Source organism: Anopheles marshallii, chromosome 2, assembly GCF_943734725.1.
Source record: "Anopheles marshallii chromosome 2, idAnoMarsDA_429_01, whole genome shotgun sequence".
Classification (NCBI taxonomy): domain Eukaryota; kingdom Metazoa; phylum Arthropoda; class Insecta; order Diptera; family Culicidae; genus Anopheles; species Anopheles marshallii.
This window is the reverse complement of record NC_071326.1, coordinates 66,456,386-66,478,310: the sequence shown is the minus strand read 5'-3', so window position 1 is coordinate 66,478,310 and position 21,925 is coordinate 66,456,386. Positions and strand designations below refer to the sequence as shown.

Here is a 21,925-nt window from a genome sequence, read left to right as displayed (position 1 = left end):
TGTTTCCGCAGTCGTAGAGCATCATCGTCCATAAAAGTACTATGCGAGTTTCTTACCAGATTCATGCCACTAAAAGCGTCACCGTCACCTACACATTTACTAGTAGCAACACCTATGTCACGTAGAGTCCCAAATGTCGAGAGCTTTGAGAAATAGATATATAAACAAACATATCTCGGTTTTCTTCATCGTCCCACTCTCCATTCATTGTATATTGTGATTCGTGATATGCGCAGGTACTCTACGGTGCAAAAGAAGTTCCGTCCAAACGTGCATCAACACGGTGCATGTCCGTTGTGTCAAGGTCCTGGTGCCTGTCTACAGCTACACAACAACAGCAAGCGCACCCAGCGCACTACCATCACCTTCGCTTACCCGTTCGGACTGTTGGGAACCTGTACTTGCACGAAGGGATACTCTCGTTGGCTACCGTAAGCCGTCGGGAATGTCGTTGGCTCGTCGTAGTAACAATCCAGCTCATCTGATGCATCCGGGCAATCTTCGTACTGGTCGCAACGCCACTTGTCCGGAATGCACTTATCATTCGACATGCATCGATACTCGTCCCGTTCGCACTGCTTGCAATCTGACTCATCCTCACCACCGTGACAGTCCTTGATGTTGTCGCATCTGAAATAAGAACCGATAGCGATGTGAAAACACAGTTCTGCTGGAAAGGATCAAGTTCTTCGACATACTTCCATTGCAGCGGTATACAGCTAGAGTCGGCACACCGGAACTCGTTGGCATAGCACTGGCCTATTCGGGTTGGATCTTCGCAAACGTTCCGATCGTCTGAGTCCGGGTAGCTATCGCAATCGAAGGTCGCCGTTAACGCTTCCGAACTTGCAATGATGTGGGCACACGGCTCCAGAATAGCTGAAAGATGAGCATGTTATTAGTAATGATAAGTACAAACCTACACTTGTGTATTATTACACTTCAAATTATTTAGTTGTAATACAATATTCAATAAAATAATATCAACGTGATGTGGATACGTACATTTGCAAATTCGCTTGCACGGTGCTAGTGTCCCCATGCGTGTTGGTCTACATTCCGGTTCCAGCAGGAGACACACGAATTCTGCAACACGCACCGAACACTTAGAGTTGATCAAGTACTGGAAGTGGTCGTGCTCGAGTGGAGACAGTTGCCGATTTGTGGATACCGTGAGATCATACGGTAGAATTCCTCTGCAAAGCGAAAGCGATGTGGATTGGCAAATACCTAAAAGGAGGGAACAGAAGAGTAAACACTGAAATACTGCTTTCATGGGCACTTTTTTTTCTGCAGAAGCTCACGCTTTACCACGACTTACCTTCTTCGGAAATGTTAAATCGTTTCAATCCTTCGGTAGTGATCTCAAAGCGCGACAGAATCGGTAACGTCGGGGACACCTTCGTCCTGTAGAGGCTTGAGTCGGTAGTCGCCGAAGGAGTAGTAACATTTTTCTAGTGTTTGAGTGAATCAAAAGAAAGGTTAGGATTCTATGATAGCAACGTGATTTTTATGCATAATTGTGAAGTGGTTAACAAAATGGAAGCAATTAACGAACATCATTCAGTGCACAACAAATAACTGCCCGAACAACAAGTAAAACACCCGAAGTAACCCACGCACTACTCTAAACCGGAATTAAAAACGCTATTTTACTCGCCATGTTGAACAAATACTGGCATGCAAATTTGGAAAACGTGCCTTAGTGCCTTTAGTATCTTAAGTAGCCATGCAAAATTGTGTTATAGTGTGTTTCACAGGCTCTTGCCCATGGTTTCCGGTAGTGTGTGCAGACAATTCTCGTCTTGTAGATCCAAAAGTGGGAAAAAGTTTTTCATTGGAATGAATGTCCAAACGTGTGCAGAGGAATTTTCGTGAAAAGTAACAATTGTAAAACAGCAGAAGTGAACGTAAAGCTTTAGACGCCAGTTCCCCGAAGCCTTCTTGTTAACCTTCCGGACTTCGAATGTTCAATATAACATGCAAAAGCAACGCTGAGATATTACTCAAAACAGAAAGTAAAAAGAAAGATAAACCGTAAGTTGGGTAACAACACCTAGCACGGGAAACAAACAATATCAAACGTCAATTCACTTCTCTCTTGTGCTCCAGTTGCATTAGCTGGTCGTTTAGCTTGCGCAACAAGCGCTCGTCCTCCTCGATCGGGACGCCAAAATTGTTCTGATGGCCGGAGGTGAATCCCCGCACCTCCATCCCACGTGCCGGATCGGCCCGGAATCCCACCTGAATCGCTGCCGATGCTGGGTCGGTAGAGTATCCCGGCTGATAAGCTTTGGTCGTGCCTTCCGGATGCACCGGTGCCTGCTGTGTACGACCTTGACCGTCATCTGCGTCGAGGAAGTCTTCATCATCGAACACAACGCGTGCCTTCGTGTAGTCCTTCAGCGAGATGGTGCTGGTTTTGCGAATCGGCGCATCCGTCACCTTGACCACCAGTGCCGGCAGCTCTTCGCTCGTGCTCTCCGTGCGTTGACGTTCCGCGTCGGTCGAAGTCGTCGTGGAAGCCGTCGTGGGCCACTCAAAGGAAGGTTTTTTGGCGTGCGTTCCAAACACGGCCAGCAGATCGTTGTCAAGACCGAACGAAAACTTTGTGTCCACTGTTCGGCCTGGTCCTTGTGGATCCTTTGACTTTGGTTCCTTTGAGGTGCCTCCTTGAGCGAAACGATGGTCAAAGTGCAGGTCATTCGTGCTGGTGAAATCATTAAAATCGATTGACAAATTCTCATCCACCTCGTAACCATCTTCGCCCAACAAACCGCTACTCATGATATCACGATCTGTAAGGATAGTGGCCAAAAAAAATATGCCAAATAATATGTCAAATACAACATTATTACTTCGAATTACTTACCCACGACCAGGAAGTACACCACTAGACCTAGTAAACCGCAAATCATCAGTAACCCTAGCGGCCACTTTATGTAGCGCCAGATCACTTTGAGTATCTTATATAGCAGGCAGCGCTGGTTTGGCCGGAAGAAGGAACTGCTGGAGGATGAAGCGGACAGGGGAGTCTGTGAACCGGCCTTCCAGAAGTTGAAACTCTGCCGGTTGTGAATGCTACCGATTGAGGTGGGTGATGGTGATGAAGGCAACGTGTTGGCACAGTCTGTGGAAGCCGCCGTGTAACCACTATAAGGTGTGCCCTGGAGAGAACGAAATGAAAAATATTCAGAATTATTTAAATAAAATAATAACGTTCAAAACATAAGAGACATGAGCGCAACAGCCGCGGGGTCATATGTTTTAGAGATGTTGAGATGTAACTATAGCAGGATAATTGTAATATTCTAAATATATCTAGGCAAGATGTACTTATATATAGATAATATAGATATACGAAAGACTCACGCCATCTGGAGTTGTGCTTATACCTCACACGAATGACTCAATACAGGATCTTGTGACAATTCTTTTGTGACACTAGCTCCTCCTCCTTAGGAAACCATTTTTATATACTTCTATACTACCATTTACAATTCGAGATTTTTGTCTTAAATTGGATATTTTACAAAGACTAGTGAAATTAAACTTTTATTTCGCTAATTTCAATTAAGACTTGTAGATACGCAGAAACTTGAGAAACATATAAGTTACAGCATGAAGGAAACAGCGCAATTTCGAATTCGAACATTCGAAGAGAATTCGAATTGCTTTAGACAGCGTTATCGAAGTATACAAACATGTTGAAATCGTTTTTGTGATGGTGTTCATAATATCATAAATAATAGAATATGTTACAAACCGCAAAGAGGTATTAAACAGGTCAACCTTCCCATGGTAACCACCATGATTATTGGGACGGTGAGTCGTGCGTCAGTGTGTGGATCGTATAAAACGATATAAATCGATTTCATTTATGTTTACCAATCATGCTAGCACAGGACAAAAATAAGTTTTTGTGATTAGGTTATTGAATTATTTAAACCTCTTTTTTATTTATTTCTGCCTAGGCCTACAATATCTTTGAAATTGTTTACCCGTAGCGGGTTGACCAGTCCTGCGGTCCGGATGGGATTTTAGACTGGTCCTATGGTGTGAAGATCGGTGTCGCTATCAATCCCATTACCGGGTCGCCTGATCTATAAATTGAGCAGCTCGTTAAATGAAGGGATTATTAACGCTTAGTTCTATGAAGGATAATTATAAAGAACTGCTATACCATTTATTAACATTTGTGCCAATTTTTCCGAAGCAACTGTGCTGATGTCTGCAGCATAATGTTATACTACAAATTTCACAATTAATTACAGTGTGGCCCACAGAAAATGCGAAAATCGGTACACTAGTTTTACCATACCATGAGATATTTTTCTTCTGGTTATATGACGAAAAATATAAAATTAGGTAATAGACACGTTTATTCTACCATTCTGCTTTAAATTATTTGATATGGCAACCATTGTTGTCCATTACCTTTTCCACGCGTCCAGGGAATCGGGTGCATACCTTCTAAATGTAAAATGCATACATCGAGTTCCATACTTTTGTAATGGAAGCTTTCAAAGCATCGACACTGAAGTGAAATTCTTCACAAGCTTTTGCATGTACATTCGCCCATTCGGTGTATTCGAAGGGGTTCAGGTGTGGAATGCTAGGAGGCCAAACATCGGTAGGTAAAAAGTTTCTGAACAGAAAACACGACGATCGGATGGAAGCAAACTAAGTACGACTTCCGTCGTGGACATCGTACACAACTTCGTTTCTAAATAACACTGTTTTGTTAACATCTCATGACAGTTTGATACGTAGAGGTCTTATACAAATCTGAAATGATGGAAAATATCGCTTTTATGTAGTCAAAAATATACTATAAAAAATTTCCCAGTATTTTATGGACCATACTGTACAAATCATTTTAATAATATTACCAAAAATATTGCAATTAATAAAATTTTGACTAACATAACATAAAATATTTCCCTATTTATTATAAAAATTTTCTCAAAATCGTGTACACTACAATTATATCAAATTTATCGAAACAACCAGCTTCAACTAACCATCAACAGACGATCGAAACAACCAGAAAATAAAAGAAAAACAACAAACATTTAACGTATCAGCAAACATCAAACATTTGTGTGCAACATATACCCATACACACAGCGTGTTGTGCAATCAACTCCACTCGAACGTGGTTCGAAGTTGCTGTACGTATGCACTGTAGCCTTACATCCGACGAAAGCCTGATACACTGATGTACTCTGCTCGAGCCCTGGATGCGAACGTTATCGAGCAACTGGATTATGTTTTAAGATATGCTATCAGTTAAATTATTTATCACCCGTGTGCGGGTAAAAACAGCAACAAAACTGGTCATGCCTTTCTGCACGTGTTTGTGTAGTTGGAATGCTTCTTCTACAAAAAAAAAGTTAGACAAACATTGTTTTTCCCGCATTGTTTGAACCGCTGACGTAAGAAGTGAATTATTAATTTTAGTTATTCTGCTTTGGTTCTGGATTCGTTTGAAATACAGAAAATAAGTGTTAACGAAAATAAAAATACCAAGTTTCACTATCTGTGCCTTCTAATTTCATTCCTTTACAATTGTTAGCATGATAAATGTATGATTGAATCTTCAAAGACACTCCATTATTTCAGCTACTTAACAAAAGTTAAACATTGCTTCTCTTTAGCCAAACTCCACTGCGGATCATCGATCAATGAAGCAGTAAAAATTAATCCTATGTAATGAATTGACTTGTCGAGCATTGAGACACGAACACGATATCCGGACACACGATGCCCCCTCAATCGTCTGGTTAGTCTTCTTCCATTTCCGTCGGCGAACTCGTGCGGCCGGATCGCTATCCTGCCTCGATTCAAAACCCCGACCATGTCAACGGACTAATGATTCTATTTCATCGGTATCCCTGCCCTCGAGAAGAGTCGAACTGTTAATTGACTGTCGTTTGGCCCAACGCCCGGCGACACGGAGCAATGGAAATGCAAAATTGACTCCATTTTCGTCGACCCACCCGGCTCACCCCATGTTGGCCGACCGGACCGTTTGGGACCGAACCGGGAAGCGTCTGCTCTGGACGTGAGCGCAAAGTGGACGCGCTCTAATCTAATCAGTCTAATCGCATCGCATTACGGGTAATGTATTTGCATTAATCTTGGAAGCGGCCCGTCGAATCAGACTTGAAGTTGGGTTTGTGGAGCGTGTTAATTCCGTCAAATGAACGGCAAAGCGTACTGTGGGCGCTAAATCTGAGTTTGAGTAGGTAAAAATTTGCCATTTTACACTTGCTAAGTTAAAGTTGCTCATCTAACACTGGTAGAAAAGTGGTTCTGTGTGTGAACAAGCTATGCCTAAATTTTAAGTCACCAAATAAATTGAACGAATTCAGACATAATTTGCACAATTCCTTACTCAATGTGCCTTTAGGTCATATGGTCATCGCAATTCAACCGTATGAGACGTTAAGTAAACGGCAACTCCCGGCGCTTTTTACCCTCGAATGCGGTCGCAATGGAGCTAACGTAATCAAACACCAGGAAGGCGTTGAAAACATCCTCCATCATTCCTTCTTCCTTATCGTTCCTATCCTTTTCGATATTTCTGTTAGCCGAGTAGAGTTGAGTTCCCGTCCGTGTAACGAGGAAATGGAAACCATCCAATGGGATGGTTCTGATTGATTGTAGCAATTACACCAACGTATCGCTTCTAACGATGCAACACACTTCGCATGGATCGCTAACGAAAGTACAAGCAGTGAGAGGACTTTTGGTGAGTGAATTTGAAAGGCAGTTCGATGAGGTTAGGAAGGAAAGCAAAACGGTTTAGATAGGTTACGCTGATACGTATAATACAGATGTCAGAAAATGATTTATTTTATCCTGCTTTATTTCCGAGGTTCTTATTTCGCAATTTTCGTACTGAATGTTATCGATGTGTTCAGCTACAACTCAACTAATGCTGTATCAAATAAAACAGCTTCAGCAAAAGGAGTTATTAAAAGTAAAACATATTAGAAACGCGGTATTTACAAATTCCATAGTTGTTGTAATTTATTCGCAGCTTGGGTGTTAGGATCATGGATCTTTCTAGACGTGTGTTTACCTTTCAATTTCTTCAGATGTGTTTGGAAGTTGCAAATAGATTGATTGAGTACAGTGTATTCAGCTAATAAATTTTTGAAAACAAAAAATAAGCTGACAAACTCCGCTGAGACTATGTAGATGCTTTGTTCAAAATGTGCAGTATCTTCATCTTATTATCTCGGTCAATTAATGCATAATATAAAATAAACGCAGTTTGGAGTTAATGGAAATGGAATATTTAATCATTTTCCCCATTTGTGTTTGGACATCTCACGCATTCATTATTCCTCAAGAATATGTCTCAAGCTTGCATCGGCATAAAACTGCTGAAACTTTCAAACTTTCATTCTCTCATGTATTCACTCAAACTCATTCGTTCACTCTCTGTATTTTCATCAATAATGCCTTTTTTAATACAATTACATTTACATTAGTACATTGCATACATGTAGTACATGAGTCGAAATTCTTAATACAAAAATCTGTTCTGTGTTTAAAACTATTTTGTCTGATCATAATAAGATATGCTAAACTAAAGCGAGAAGTTAGATCGCGTGCATGCTGTCTTCTATCCATTTCATTCATAAGCCATACCAATCCTTCTTTGCTTATAGTGGCCTTGGAGATGGTCCAAACGCACCATAATGTTAGCGCACGATGACAGTCCGTACCCATCACGATCCCTTCCTTCGGTATCGGCTGTCATCCACTGGCGCCCTAAGATCGAATGGCATCGATCGCAAAATACGATCGCGATCGTCTAGTAATGTGTCACCTGCTACGTTCGAGGTGAACAACGCGGAACCATCGGCAAGGAACACTCCTTCCTCACCTTTTGCATCCGTTAAGGGACGCTTAATTATTGCCTCGACCAGCAATCGCGCGCCTGTGTGTGCAGAAGAATGCTTACAGGTTTACCGAGCGCACCCTCATGGCGCGTAAAATCGCTCTCATCAATCACGACGGGGGTTTTGTGTGTTTGTGTGTGGTGTTTTATTATGCTAGCGAAAGTTGCGAAACCGGATGATTTGGCTTGAACTGCAGGGGGGAATCGAGAGATGTGGGTGGCCTGACAGTAAAACAGATTGTAGGGAGTTCTCGATGCATCTCGCATCACCCGTGCCAGATGTATCGTGTATCGAATGTGCAATGGAATGTTGCATGCAGATCTTTCGATCCTTTTATGGAGATGGTGTGAAGGGATCGCAATAATTGTGTTGGATGCTTTTAATTGAACGCAGACAAGTGATGAAACCAATAAAGATTATCTTGGCCTGGAATTAGACATAATACAATTTCATATAATACCTCGAAACAGTGTGTGTAAAGACATTATTTTGGGATTTAAGAATTTTGTAGGTACATAAATTTCAGATAGGCGGATACAATTATCATTTTTCACTTTGATGTCAAAGTCATTGCTAGACATTCATTCTAAGAAAGAATTATTGCTCATTAACTGCAAGGTTCATAATTGATCATTTTACGCCAACCAACATCGCAACATGATATTAAGAACACGGTAGTGAAATTCGGTCACGAAACGAGTGATTTGACTCACCTTGACTTAGTTGTAAGGTGCTTTGTAATCCTCACGCGTTATGGAAGGTTACACATTGTTAATTTGCGAGAATAATTGGTTTTGGTGATTTTGAAGAAATTTTTAAAATTCTGGATGCAGCCGGAGTAGACCATCCCTGATTGCAGAGAGTGGCATTAAGGCAGTTGAAGAATCCTCGAAGAAGGTATTTTGACGACTGCCACAGCGAAGCGTTACCATGCAATTAAAATAATAAGAGACCGTTCGGGAAGCTGAACAATGTAATTCAAACTACTTCAACAGATTTAAATATTTATTGCTAATTGAAATGATTCTAGTTTGTATGTGTAGTACTTCTAGATTTACAATAATTTGCAAACTTTTGGTAGTTGCTTGCTTCTCCCACGTTTGCCAAAGTTGTGCTGATGTTTTCCATGTGTATAAGCAAAATTGTTTACTAAGAATACCGTAAACCGCAAAAGCCGACATATTGGAATATAATAAAATAAAATAAATAATGCCGTAAGCGAGATAATTATTTATTCTGTAGATGCAATGTATGATGATGACACATACTATTTCATGAGAAAATGTCCTCTTTCCTCTTTCTGTTGGAGCTCCGCTTTTCAAAGCCTTATAGTTTGTATGAGCAAACCCATGGGATTCTGAAGGTCATGGATCGAAGGTGAAGATACGCAGTTTGACGAGAACATCGAGTACACAGGCACGTTCGTGGAAACGTGAAGCAATAGGTAACAATTTTAATTCCTTTGCGCCTTACAAATATGACCGCCCCTGCACGGTGGTATATCGATAATTAGATTTCGAAAGTGGCCGAAGCACGGTGCGAACAAATTGCCATGGCCTTTGCCATTCTATTAAGATTTGTTCGGGGATGTCGTTGTTGGAAGAAAAAAAAACTGTTTCGTGTCGATTTTATCTGCCGGTAGAACACAAAGCCGAGACCGAATGTGAGAAATGGTGCTTTAACGTAAGAAATGGACGTGCTTTTGTCGTGGCACAAGAAGAGCATCTTACACACCGTTACCGCACCTACAATGGGTGCGTGCTGACGGGACGCTTCCTTTCTCATGTACGGTACCCATTTAAGAAGCTCTTCTAAACATGTGACCTGAATTCCTTCCGCTAATCGAATGGAACCGATCGCCCTCGATCTACTCTCGATCTACTCCTGCTGCGGAAGATGCGGTGGTAGATGCTCTTGACGCTCCCAGCTGACCCGATTGTGTCTGCGTTGCTTGGCAGAGTGGCTTGCCAACCACTGGGTTGGCAGAGGCAAGATGACAGCATAAACATGCGAACGACACCATGCGACTGTCGGTTGTGTGCCGATCCTTGAAAGATGCGAGATGCTTCGGTACTCGTATGATTGGAGCCGTTTTTCCTCCGTTCCAATCCCTAATTAGTGAACTGTCGAGATTGGACAATGCTTCCTGTCGGAAATGAGGACTCTAATTGCTCAAGTTGCCTCAGAACAGACATGGAGGTCTTGTACCTTCAGCTGCTCCAGCGCCAATAAAGAACGAAAGTTTCAAAGAGTGTTTCTTTGAACTGCAAAATTAGTTCTGAATGTGTGGTAAGGAGAATGACTGTGCGTGTTGCGAAGGACAAGGACGAATGGTTTGCTAAAGTACGAATAATATGGTGTGGAGGAATTCGCATGGGGTAGGCTCGATGGGGATCTTTATCGCAAATGGTGCTAAAAGCTGTACGGAAGTGCGAAAATGTAGCTTTATTGCACTTTACTGTAGTTTCTCGAGCAAGCGGAAGCCTTCAATCCACGAAGACGCTTGTAGTAATCGATCGCTGTTGTGTGGAGGCACATTCAACGCCTTCTAGCTGCCGTCAACGAAGGCGTGCCTATTACTGACAATTGCCTGTAAATTATTAGCTCCCCAGCACTGACAGTTCATTAACAGGTAGCTCTTACTTCTTGCTGTCAGATCGGCGGCAATCAATACACTTAGGCACTAGTGCTACTAGTGGATACCTAGCCCGTATAGGCGATTGTCTTCCACACCCTCCTGCATACCATTGAGCGGATCATTTGCTTTGAACTATACTTCATACGTATGAGTATGGGGTTCATCGTAATCGAGTGGTTGCGTTAACACCGCGATGATGTCCACTGTTCCGCCACGCACTAACACGCCAAGAGCTTTTGGCGTTCGACCATACTGACAACTCGTACAAAACCGCCTACTATTGACAGCTTCGTAATCTGCAGCTTCACTGTTCATTCAAAACCGATGGCGTCACGCTCTTCTTTTTTTTTTTGCTCTGTTCATTTCACCACCAAATCCACCAGTAAACCACGCCAAAAGAAGCTTAATACGCACACTTTGTACGCCTTTGTCTTACTACCAACCCCAATCGATGGGCTTGGCTGCATCTGCGTCGTCCGTGGCTTTTGGCTTCCTACTTGACCTCACCACCCGATGGCGGTTGCCAGAATGTTGCGCGAGCAGCAGGAATTGTAGTGGGATCTGTATCGGTACATTCCTTGCAATAAAAATCCGCACAGTGCGTCGCGCTGAAGGGTATATGGGTGCAGCATCTTATATCAAAGTGGAATGCTTTTGTTGGAAGTCACAGACACACACTTCACACTTGTACCGTGCGTCGTGTGCTCTGACCGATCCATTGTTATTAACAGTAAACGGTGGGTTGGTTTGGTAATTGAAACACGATTTATGGGTATGGTGTGTATTATTTTTAAATAACTTCACAGCACAGTAACTATTTCTAACCGTTTTTTTACCTTTGAAATAATTCTGCTCTAAAAATTAAATTAAAAAAAAACATAAAAATAATTTGTAAAACAAACTATGGAACCTGATGAAGAAAGAAATCACATGAGGTAAATCCTTTTAAATGGAAAATTTTGTACATTTTGATTGTGTTTATGGTTTTTTGTTGATTTGTCATTTGAATAAAAATTTAAAGTAAATCATTTTATATAGTTTAGTGTAATAAAGCTGATTTCGAATCAGAGTTTTTTAAACAATAATTTAAGTTTATTATTGTTTTTTTTGTAACATGTTTACCGGTTTTTTTTGAAAATAAAGTTCATAACTTTAGCATAGCATTATGGTCACTACGACAGTACGACAGTTCGCCACCCTGTATCAGAGAAGGCCTTCTGTGAAGGACAACAAATTCCATTTTTTAATCCCTCATTAGTTTATCTTCTTCAACTCGGTGATTATTTTTGAATGTACTACACTTCAAGGAAACATTTACCACTGGCTGATGTCACTTTGGACGGTGTTACGATCCATTTTACACGCCAAACATTGGTTACCGATCGCTCCCCACAGCGATTGACAATCAATAGATGAAAGTGAAAGAGTAACGATGTTTCTGTTGCAGCCTTGTTGGCCATGCTCGCTCCTCAATGTCGCTCGCTAAGCACTGGAGCGATTTTATGTCGTTTCAAAGGGAAAGGGTCTCCGATCGTCCTCTATCAATTGGCTGTTTAACGAAGTGCAAAGCAGTGATGTCGCAGCAGCAGAATGTCCATTTTAATGAACTCGTTTTGCATGTGTCATGAGCGTGAATTGTGCGGCTCATGTTCACATCTGATTACACCCTGGCCCTGTGCAGCATCACTTCTGCTTGCTGTCCCGTCTATTAGTCCGTGTTTTTTGTCGTTAATAGAGAAGCCACTTATGCAAGCATCACTAGCTCCAGTCAAACCAAAACCGATGACATTTGGTCACAGAGTGTTGTGGTGCGGTTTAACCATTCTGCAGCAATTCCCCACACTGCCAGGTTTAATTGTGCCCATTCTGGCGCTGGCGACGAAATATCTCCGAATCATCCTCCGAAAGCATCCGCGTTAGACTGAAGGTACCGGGTAATGAAATCTTAACCAGGTCCCCGTGCAAACGGTTGATTTAATGTCAAGCTGAAACTTCTGCTAAAATGTGTTGAGTTTTCCCATCCGTAGGGGCTTGCCTGTGTGTCTAAAGGGTAAGGTAAAGCATGTCACGACACTGGTAAATTATTGATACGAAAGAACATGAGCTCCGGTGTGCATCGACTGGGTGCGACAGGTTTATGGGATCTTCTTCAAAAAATAAACACAAAATTTTCTCTCACGATCTGGGTCGCCTTTAAGGATTGTCTGCAACACACGGCTTATACCATAGCGTAACTATGCTAAGTTGAATAATGCATGCTGTACTTGTGGTGTTGTATTGCAATATATCTGTTTGGACAAATGGAAGTGATTGGAATATATATTTTGAACAGGGGATGTCAAAATGTTTTACGAAACATATAAAAACTGTTAGGAAAAAGTAACCGATAATTCGTCATCTATAATTATAAAAAATGAGACAAATAAACCATACCTCTCTCTTATTATTATATAATCTGGTCAGGAGGTTTGGTTCGGTTGGGACTTTTACAGGTCCTTTCATGTGGAACTGGCTAATAAATGCTCCACAGCGCAGTCCCAAAATTTCATGTTCAGTATCATCCATTCACGGCTTTTATTGAGCCTACACCCTAATAATGGTTCATTACATTCCAGGCCACTACTGATTCAGATCCGGATCTTGCAAATTTCAATGATTGTCAATGTTCACGTATAGGAAGCAAATATTCCAGAACATGATAACTTCCATAAATATTTTGCAAATAGCAGATGTAAATAGATGAACATTGTGGTGACCTTCCAGGTCTCTCAAGTGTGATAAATTCCCAAACCTCAACGCTAATAAATCCGTTAATCCCTCTCGCACTCCCACGTACTTCTGACCAATATTAATCCTTTTTTCTTATTTTATTAATAAAAATAATAAAACAACATTGAAATCCCAGCGTTGTTTATGAATGATGGTGAGTGCTATTCCTGACTATAATCATACAAAGAGATGAAGGACATAGTTATTTATGCCTTTTTCGTAATATTAGACTAAGGAAAAGGAAATTCATCAGTTTTCATGAAATACATAACTTTAAACATTTCAGCTATCGTCCGATTTAGGTAAAGTAAACACTGTTTTGTTGTACGACTTGTTGTTGCTATTTAGAGGTAAATTCATGACGCCTCTTCTACAGAAGACTAGCCTAGGCCAGAAGTAGGTAGTTATCAGTTTTCCTCAACCTTATACAACTAGCACTGTTCGACACTGATTTTCAACTAAGTTTCTAACGTTGATGACATATTTGAGAAGTTTTCGAAAAATCTTTGTTTTTCTGTGTTCTTTGAAGATGATAGTTTCCTCAGGAATTTAGTGAAATTAGTGTCTTTTATAATAAGCGTGAGAAGTCATGGATAATAAATAAAGGTCATTATTTTTGTTCTTTTACTACTAACAAAATTAAACCTATGACTTTTACTCAAAAACAATTTTCTAAATCGTGTTAAATCCTAAATCATTGACGAACGCTAATTTCAACTTCAACTAATTCGAAAAGATGCTAATGAAACGATCGATCTAGTGGTTGTTTTGCATAGCATCAACTCACTCCATCAAACTCTCGCCTGAAATTGGGAGTTCATATTTAACAACGTTGCGAAAGCGTAATTCTTGAACTTAATTTCATCCATCATCACTCTGCTGTGGGCGGTTGATTTCGGCACCGATTTGACATTTCACAAAACCGCATCGATCGATCTAATCGCAACCGAACGAGCGTCATCGCATTCGCGAATACAATGCAGGCGGCACGGGTAAGCTTCAGTGCGATCAAACATTCTATCGCCTTAAGCGCCTTGCAAAGACGATGGTGGTGGGAAGAGAATCTCTTTCGTCACACCGGCCCAACCAATCATGGTGGCAAATTCCGGTCACTCTTTCCGCGCACATTGAGTGGCATTTTTTGAGAACCGTACTGTGCCGGAGGATCGATTTATAATTTTATTTGATCTTTATGCAGGTTTGGTCGAGCAGCTCGTTTGGATAAATTCTGCCGCCGGAGACAGCAGCGAAGATGTACAGTTTTGTTGACCTATCTGGATCGTGACTAAAATCGGTTCGGGGTTTGTCATCGGTTTATGAGTATTAGACCCGCAGGCACTGTGAACGCAGCGCTGTGAGATGATTTTTAGGTGCATGAATAGGTGTAACGGTGCGGGATCAGTTCAGTTGACTAAAATAGATCGCTTTTGCAACACGGTACACCGAGAGAGATCGTGTAATCAGTTCAGTGTACATTTCAAGCTTAACATAAAGCACAAATGTCAAAAAGACCACACTTCCATCAACACCATCCTGGTGGCCTTTTGAAGAGTGTGTGTGTTTTTTTTTGCAACAATTGTTGTCATAGTGGTCTTCAAGTACCTCCTCTTAGTGTAACATAAGAGACAATATTGTTGAGCAGCCCTCGCCAGCGACAACGCTGGGCAGAAGTTCAATTCTTTCATCAGGCGAACCGTTGCTTACCACGCTGTAAGTGGTATGGATATTGTTTTATTTTCTCACCCATAAGCCACCGGCGCGATTGACAGTATTACGCAAAGGTTTCGTTGTTTTCGCACGAAACAAAAGCTTTTTTCGTTTAGTTCACACAGCTTCTTGGGTGGTCAATCTGCTACGGGGCGTTGGAAGATCTGCAGCAGGAGGGAACTGTCGCCGATGGGGTTAAGGGTTTCTTATTATAGCCAACGTTAACATAAATCTAACGTCGGTTGCAGTTTTTGGGTATTTATTTGTAAAATGCTTCAAGTGTAATTAGTTGCCATATGTATTCTTCGACAGTTAACATCTTTGAGTTTACTTAGACTTCAACGTTTAAGCATTAACACACAATAAACTATCCTGTTTTAAGTCATTTCTAGCAAAAAGTTTCTAGCAAAGCAACTTAAAAAAACTGCTCCCTTTATTGTCAAATAATCAAAATCGAATAAAAAGTGATTATCCACGCTTGTTAATTGTTTTTCCCATGAGAGGTTTACAGCGAACAAAAGAATGCTTGGAGCCAGCAACAGTACTCCAATAAAAGGAAACTGATTGATTTTGCAATACCATAAAGCCACAAGGGTGACACTTTTTGTGTGCTTTGGGTGTTGATTTTATGAACAGCGATAAAAACTGTTACCCCCGACCAGATACTTTACCATTATGGCGGCGTTTGTCATTTTTCTTTACCCTTTCTTGCGTTGATTATGCTCAATGGGAAAGAAAATGTCATTATGTGTCGTCTAGCGGCGACCCTGAGCCATGACATGTGGCTGGGAAATTAGTCAGCCTGGGAGTAGCCTTCAGAAATGTTGGCGTGAAAGACTGTTTTGAATTTTCCCCACATACTGCAACAGGTCACTTACCTACAAGGAGAAAAAAAAATTGTAATTAATTATTATTCTTAGGAAGTTTCTTAGGAAGCTTGGAAAATATATTAATTGGCAAAACAAATTTAGAATAATTTGCAAATTTTATTGAATCTAATAAGTATATACATTGAAACATTGCGACCCTTCATCCTGAATAACGGCCAAAAAACACAAAATGATCAATATAAAAATATACGAAACTTCGTCAAGATTCTTTGCATCATGTTAAATAGTAATTTCATACAATTAAAATTGCTTGAGGTTCCTTAAAACTGGAGGTATTTTAGAAAGAATGTTATAACTATTGTATAAATAAAGAAATTATTTTAATAAGTATATTTATAATTGCATTACAAGGAGAAACTCGTGAACTGACGTAACCGTGTTTTACACAACTAACTGGATCTTTTCATGTCTTTTCGTGTATTCTTGTTCATTTTTTGTGGTTCATTCACGGTCAGTCCATTTTGCCTAAATATTTTTTGTTAAAAATAAGTATTAGCATAACTATGTTACGCACTGTATATGCCTCCATTTATCTTCACCTTTTGATCTGTTACCATAATTATTCTAAATTCTATGTACCTTTTAAGTATATTTTAGGAGAAAAAATAAAACGAAAAATAAACGAAGAAGTCCAATTCAACTAAAATAAAGATATTAACTTTTGGTTTAGTCTGTGATACAACCAATCACACAAAGATCAAACTTTCCCAGCGTGGTGCGGGTGGCAGTATGTTTGCTTTTTCAATTAATTTTGCTTTATTATGATTGCCCCCAAAACGTTCATCAACGCAATCAATAACACGGATAGGCCACGGTAATCGCGTAATCGCTACCGTTTCATTATTTTTTATTCACGCCGGTTCTGCATTTACTACAAAAAAAACTATCCATTGTTTGATTGATTTCCCTGTTCGGCTCCCCGTTCCGATGATGATCCAATTATGATGCTTGCGTTAACACTCCGACACCGGTTCGTGTTCGTAGCGTATGTGCGGCTTTTCCAATCGGAAAAATGGTTCCATTCGATGGACGGAGCTGGTACCTTTATGCTTCGACATCCGATGTTTCGGGAAGTGGAAGTAATTGGCCACGGTCGGTTAAGTTGGTTGGTATCGCAAACAATGTTTGGCTGAAGGTAAAGTTCATTCGCCGTGCGCGATAGCAACCACATCGAAGTAAACCAAACACACAGCGAGCTGGAAAAGCTTCTGTATCAGTTGGTTGATATTGATGGCGCCATCGGCACAGGTGAAAAAGCTTTAGATGAATGTACACACGCGACTGCACCGATGAAAACCGTTTTCCATTGCCGGCTTTGGCAATGGATAGTGATTGGCAATTCGACCGTGATCACTTGATGCAGCGTCTAGCCAGGACTGTTGTGTAATTGTTTGACGGTATGTCGTTGAATGCAATGTAACTGAATGCTTTCCTTTTAATTTATTTCCAATTCCATGTGGTATCTATGCAATATTCATTGGTCGGGATGTTTTTGTCGCTTTTCAAGCAAATAAGGGATTATTGTTCGTTTTGCTCTTCGGAAGATTTTGTTTATACCATGCAGTACGACCTAGTCGTTTTGCTTTATTCTTCTAAACTAAGATAAACTAAATTAAATTATAATTATTATTTGAGAATTAATCTACAATACTGTCTGTTTTATATAATACAGCGAAGTTTGGTTCTTTCTCCACATTCCGTTGTGAACAAAACATATCAAAAAGTGATAATTTCTTAACTGACTTTGTATGACAAAGTGAAAGATATTCCTGACAGTGCAGTACTGCCGGTACATGAATTGGTACGCCTGGCACGTCCGCAAACCATTAGTCTATTAGCTGGATCGTGCTGTGTCGTGACATCGCTGTTTTTTCTACCCTGAAACTCATCGACTTACAACGATTCCATCGCTGCTCGTGTGATGAGCACTTAAAGTTTGCGATAGAAGATGGCAAAATGTCGCGCATGTCAATGCACATTCCATGTAGGCAATGAAGATGGAAAATAAAAGAAACACGGCGGTAAAGCGAGCAATGCGTGTAATAGTAAAAGATTGCGGAGATGAAAGGAAAATCGTGCGTAACATGGCCAGGAATCGATCATAGCACCGCTTGACAAATGGTATATCACCGTGTTTGGTGCCAGCGACGTCCATTGGCGTTGGTGCGCCCGTCACCCAACCTCCAGTTGACTGTAGAGGAAAAAAGCTCATGTGAAAGTAAAAGTGAAGATGCGCTAAATAATTACGCACAGGCGCCAGCGTGCGTTAGGATGACAGAAAGGGATTGTCTTTCAGATGAGCATGTCGTGGCATCATCAACATGCAGTAGATGATGTATGTAATGCACGAGTATGATTTATTGTTTTTTTTGGGCCCCTATCGTTTGTCAACACAAACACTTCATTTGAAAGTTATATTGTTCATTTACATTTTGTAATTGAAATACAATTTACAAATTCGCTTCGCTTTATGGATATTGCAATAAATGTAAAATACCATGTATTATATTTATTACATCTTTTTATTATACCTTTTTAAGGTACTGTACTATACTATAAATTTTTGATTCAAACACTATAACATAATTTTATTTGAAGGGTTTTTACAGGGTTTTGAAGTCCAAGTAATAAATTTGTAGTATATTTTTCAATTCTGCGTAATTTAAACTAGACTGCGTTGAGGTAGATCTGGAATCCTTGATCACTTTCAGATTCGCGATTCTATTCAAATCAAAACTTGCCTAAACAAATTATGCTACGACAACAAAGTCTAAAAAAAAAGACATAACCGTGATATAAGACCTTATGCGATTTATCTCAGTGAGATAAATAAGAAATTTCCCAGTAAAACTTTTAGCATCATCTGGCATAGGTTCTGAGGTTTATTAGGATTATTGAAAAGTTATTAGTCTGTAGCATCAACTAATCGGGCAGTTATCTGGGCGTGCTGCCTCCTGGCTGATCTTTCTCTATGAACATTCACTCATTCTGACAATCCATAAACAGAAGAAGGATACAAGATAGACCCGTATATTCAAGAAAAATACATTCCTACTAAAGACACTACTTAACTTAGTAAGTAAACATTCACTGCCCTGTCACTTCTGTCTGTCTTCACAAAAACGTAAAACAAAATACCATTCCATTCACATGAATCAAAAACAAACATACCGTTTGTTTGTAAACAGAAAGTGATAGCTTACGGGTGATCATAACCCGGAAAACATACGACCCGACACCGCGAGCGGATTCAAACGAGCAGCAATAAACTTCCCATTCAATAACCTAATTCACCGACAGAGTCCAATCGTTTAGGGTTTCTGTTTCGATCGATTTCTTATGCAAATTCCCGCTGACCTGCGATGACTACCCTTTGCTTTCTTTTCGAGACTACATCAACAAAGCAAGCGGCTACACGTAATAGCGATGCACCGGATCGGGACGGGACGGGATACTGATAACGTGCATCCCCCGAGTTGGCTGTCAAAAGTGCATGCTGTTTTCGGGGGTAGTTTGACTGTTTCTATTTCCCCAGGTCGGTGTTTGCTGGTAGCTAGTCGTTGATGGCTGATGTAATCGGCGTTTCGCTTTCGATGCGTCTCAGTTTCGATCGTTATCGGATTGTTCAAGCACCGCTGGTTGTTAAGTATGTCAGTCAGGAAGGGCTACGGCTTGACGAGTACCGGCATAGTGTGAGAGTCTTCTTCCATTTTTTTTTTTGCTTTTGGTACACATTCCAAACGCGGTGTAATGCACTTCGAAACGAGGGCAGGACGTGGGCCGCATGAGAATAGCAGAATATTTTAAACGTATTTAAGGGGAACCTGGTATGTTTGTTTTATAGTCGAATGCCGACGAGGAGGTTAATGATACTACCGCGTGTATCTGTTATGTATCCGAGGGTTGAAACTATTTGATAGCAATGGTCGCAATAGCACACTCAAATATAGCTTTCTATGAAGCTGGTTGCACCGTGAGTGCATGTAACGGTAGCGGAATGTTGACAGAGCAAGTGTAACAAGGCTGAAGAAATTATGTGTATGCAAAATTCTTCCAATTTATAACCTAGTCACGGTATAATAATAGCGGCACATAAAACACGTATGATTATGCGTATATTAATTCCAAAGTTTATAGCTTTACCTTTATGTTGAACACAAAAAAACTTACTACAAAAACGTTAAGTGATGTAATGTTCTGGAATTGTGTAATTCTTATTATAATCTTATCTGACTTCATCTATAATGCAACCACAAATGTCACATATAAATGAATTATTAATAGGATCTTTATAGAAAAACAAAATATGATCAAATGGAACATATTTTAGTGATATTCGACATAAAATTATTCATTTTTCGGCATAACATGGAAAAACCAGCAATTGTTTTATGCAAAATAATGCAATTTTATGAAAACTACGCTATTTTCAATCTTATAATTTGGAAGTACGAGATTGTCTTATGCAAAATCTATTAATATTGTTTTATCTCAGCGCACTAATGATAGATAAACTGATAAAATGAGAAAATCAACCATCAGATAATATACAAACAATCGAAAATACAAAAAAAAATAAATTTGCGTTGTTCGAAAGTTATTGTGAGGAATTCCATTTACGGCACCGTGCGGCAGTGTGGAAGCGTTTTTTTCTCTTTATTTAAAATGGTATATTACAGTTTATTACAGTAAAGTATATTTTCCACAAAGCATTAATAGAATGATAATTTACATATTTAATTTAAACTCTCATACGTAAAATAAAAAAGAAGTTAATAATTTACTAAATGAATGGTTGAATGTTCAAAATCTAAATTTTTCTAATCACAATAGCACAACAAAGTCATCTTATAAAATACACAATGACATCTGAAGCATGAAACTGAAGTTCAAATTCAAATTAAATCTTATTGAATAAGGGTTGTCTATCACACATCGAAGATGAATGCAAATCTTTATTGCCAAGGCTTTATGATTTAGTTTGCGTTGGTAATTTTTAAATCTGATTAAGCTTTTCCCTTGTTTGGCGTATGATTCTAATCCAGTTTGTTATCTTAAAATCAGGCTGCCTCGAATCGAACTGAATCAAACTGTTATAAATAGTTTCGCGCGGTATCTTACCGAAAAGTTCATCAACCTGTTTGCTGATGAACTTGCCCACAAATTGCACCGACCGACGGATCAATCACAAGGCATCGCTTTTCGCGTCCGTTTGCACATTCAAGGACACAAATTGCGTGCGAATCAGCCCATACCGAAGAAACTCATAAAACACAGTACATCCATATTGTGCCATGTTCCGTTTCATTAGCTTAGCATTGAATAGTCAGCTTGATTGTATGGGTGTATTTGACTTTGCATGTTTCTTAGCCATTTGTACGCAGCAATGGCAGTAAGGTTTGTGCCCCCCTTTTACAACCAGAACGGACACTTTTTGTCCGGTCACTTTCGCCTTATGCACTGACCAAGGCAAATAGTTGGTGAAAATCATTTCCTCACCTGATGGGGGGGCACAACAAAAAAAAAACAAACGAAAGATTTAAATGCAAGCCAAAGCGAACGCTACCCAACGCTAGGATGTAGGTTGTGGTGGTGGGCAGCGGACGGTGTCGAAAATTTGCTCCACAATCGAATTGATTTGCAATCGGGTAGAAAATGTTTTTCATCATCTAACCATGGGGCCGTTCAGAGGGGGAGACGGCCCTAACGCACCGTTAAACGGCTTACATTTGCACTCGGTTTTTCCACCTTTACCGGCACGCTGCTAGATTCATCCGCGACGCACCGCCAGACATTTCTGTGTGTGGTGTAGTGTGCGTGTGTGTTGGAAAACTGTGTCTGCAGCTAGTGTCTGCCCTGTTCCGGGTTATGATGCCCTCATCCGTTGCGCCAGATGAAAATTGCACGCGTGAACTTTTACATAACCGTCGACGGCTGGTCTGGTGCCCGATCATGGCAGGGTCGTACCGGCCTCAGTCAATAGGAGTTTGTAACCTTTTTTT

General features: G+C 40.3%; 1 protein-coding gene across 1 annotated transcript in view; it reads right to left on the bottom strand.

Annotated features, from left to right (window-relative positions):
• Positions 1-21,925, bottom strand: part of LOC128707039 (uncharacterized) — a 39,570-nt gene that overhangs the window by 835 nt on the left and 16,810 nt on the right. Inside the window, exons 2-7 of the mRNA XM_053801985.1 lie at positions 2,873-3,167; positions 2,095-2,798; positions 1,322-1,454; positions 1,006-1,230; positions 699-879; positions 376-630 (exon numbers count right to left, since the gene is read on the bottom strand). Coding sequence (XP_053657960.1) covers positions 376-630; positions 699-879; positions 1,006-1,230; positions 1,322-1,454; positions 2,095-2,798; positions 2,873-3,167 — 1,793 coding nt within the window. The remainder of the gene's footprint in view (positions 1-375; positions 631-698; positions 880-1,005; positions 1,231-1,321; positions 1,455-2,094; positions 2,799-2,872; positions 3,168-21,925) is intronic.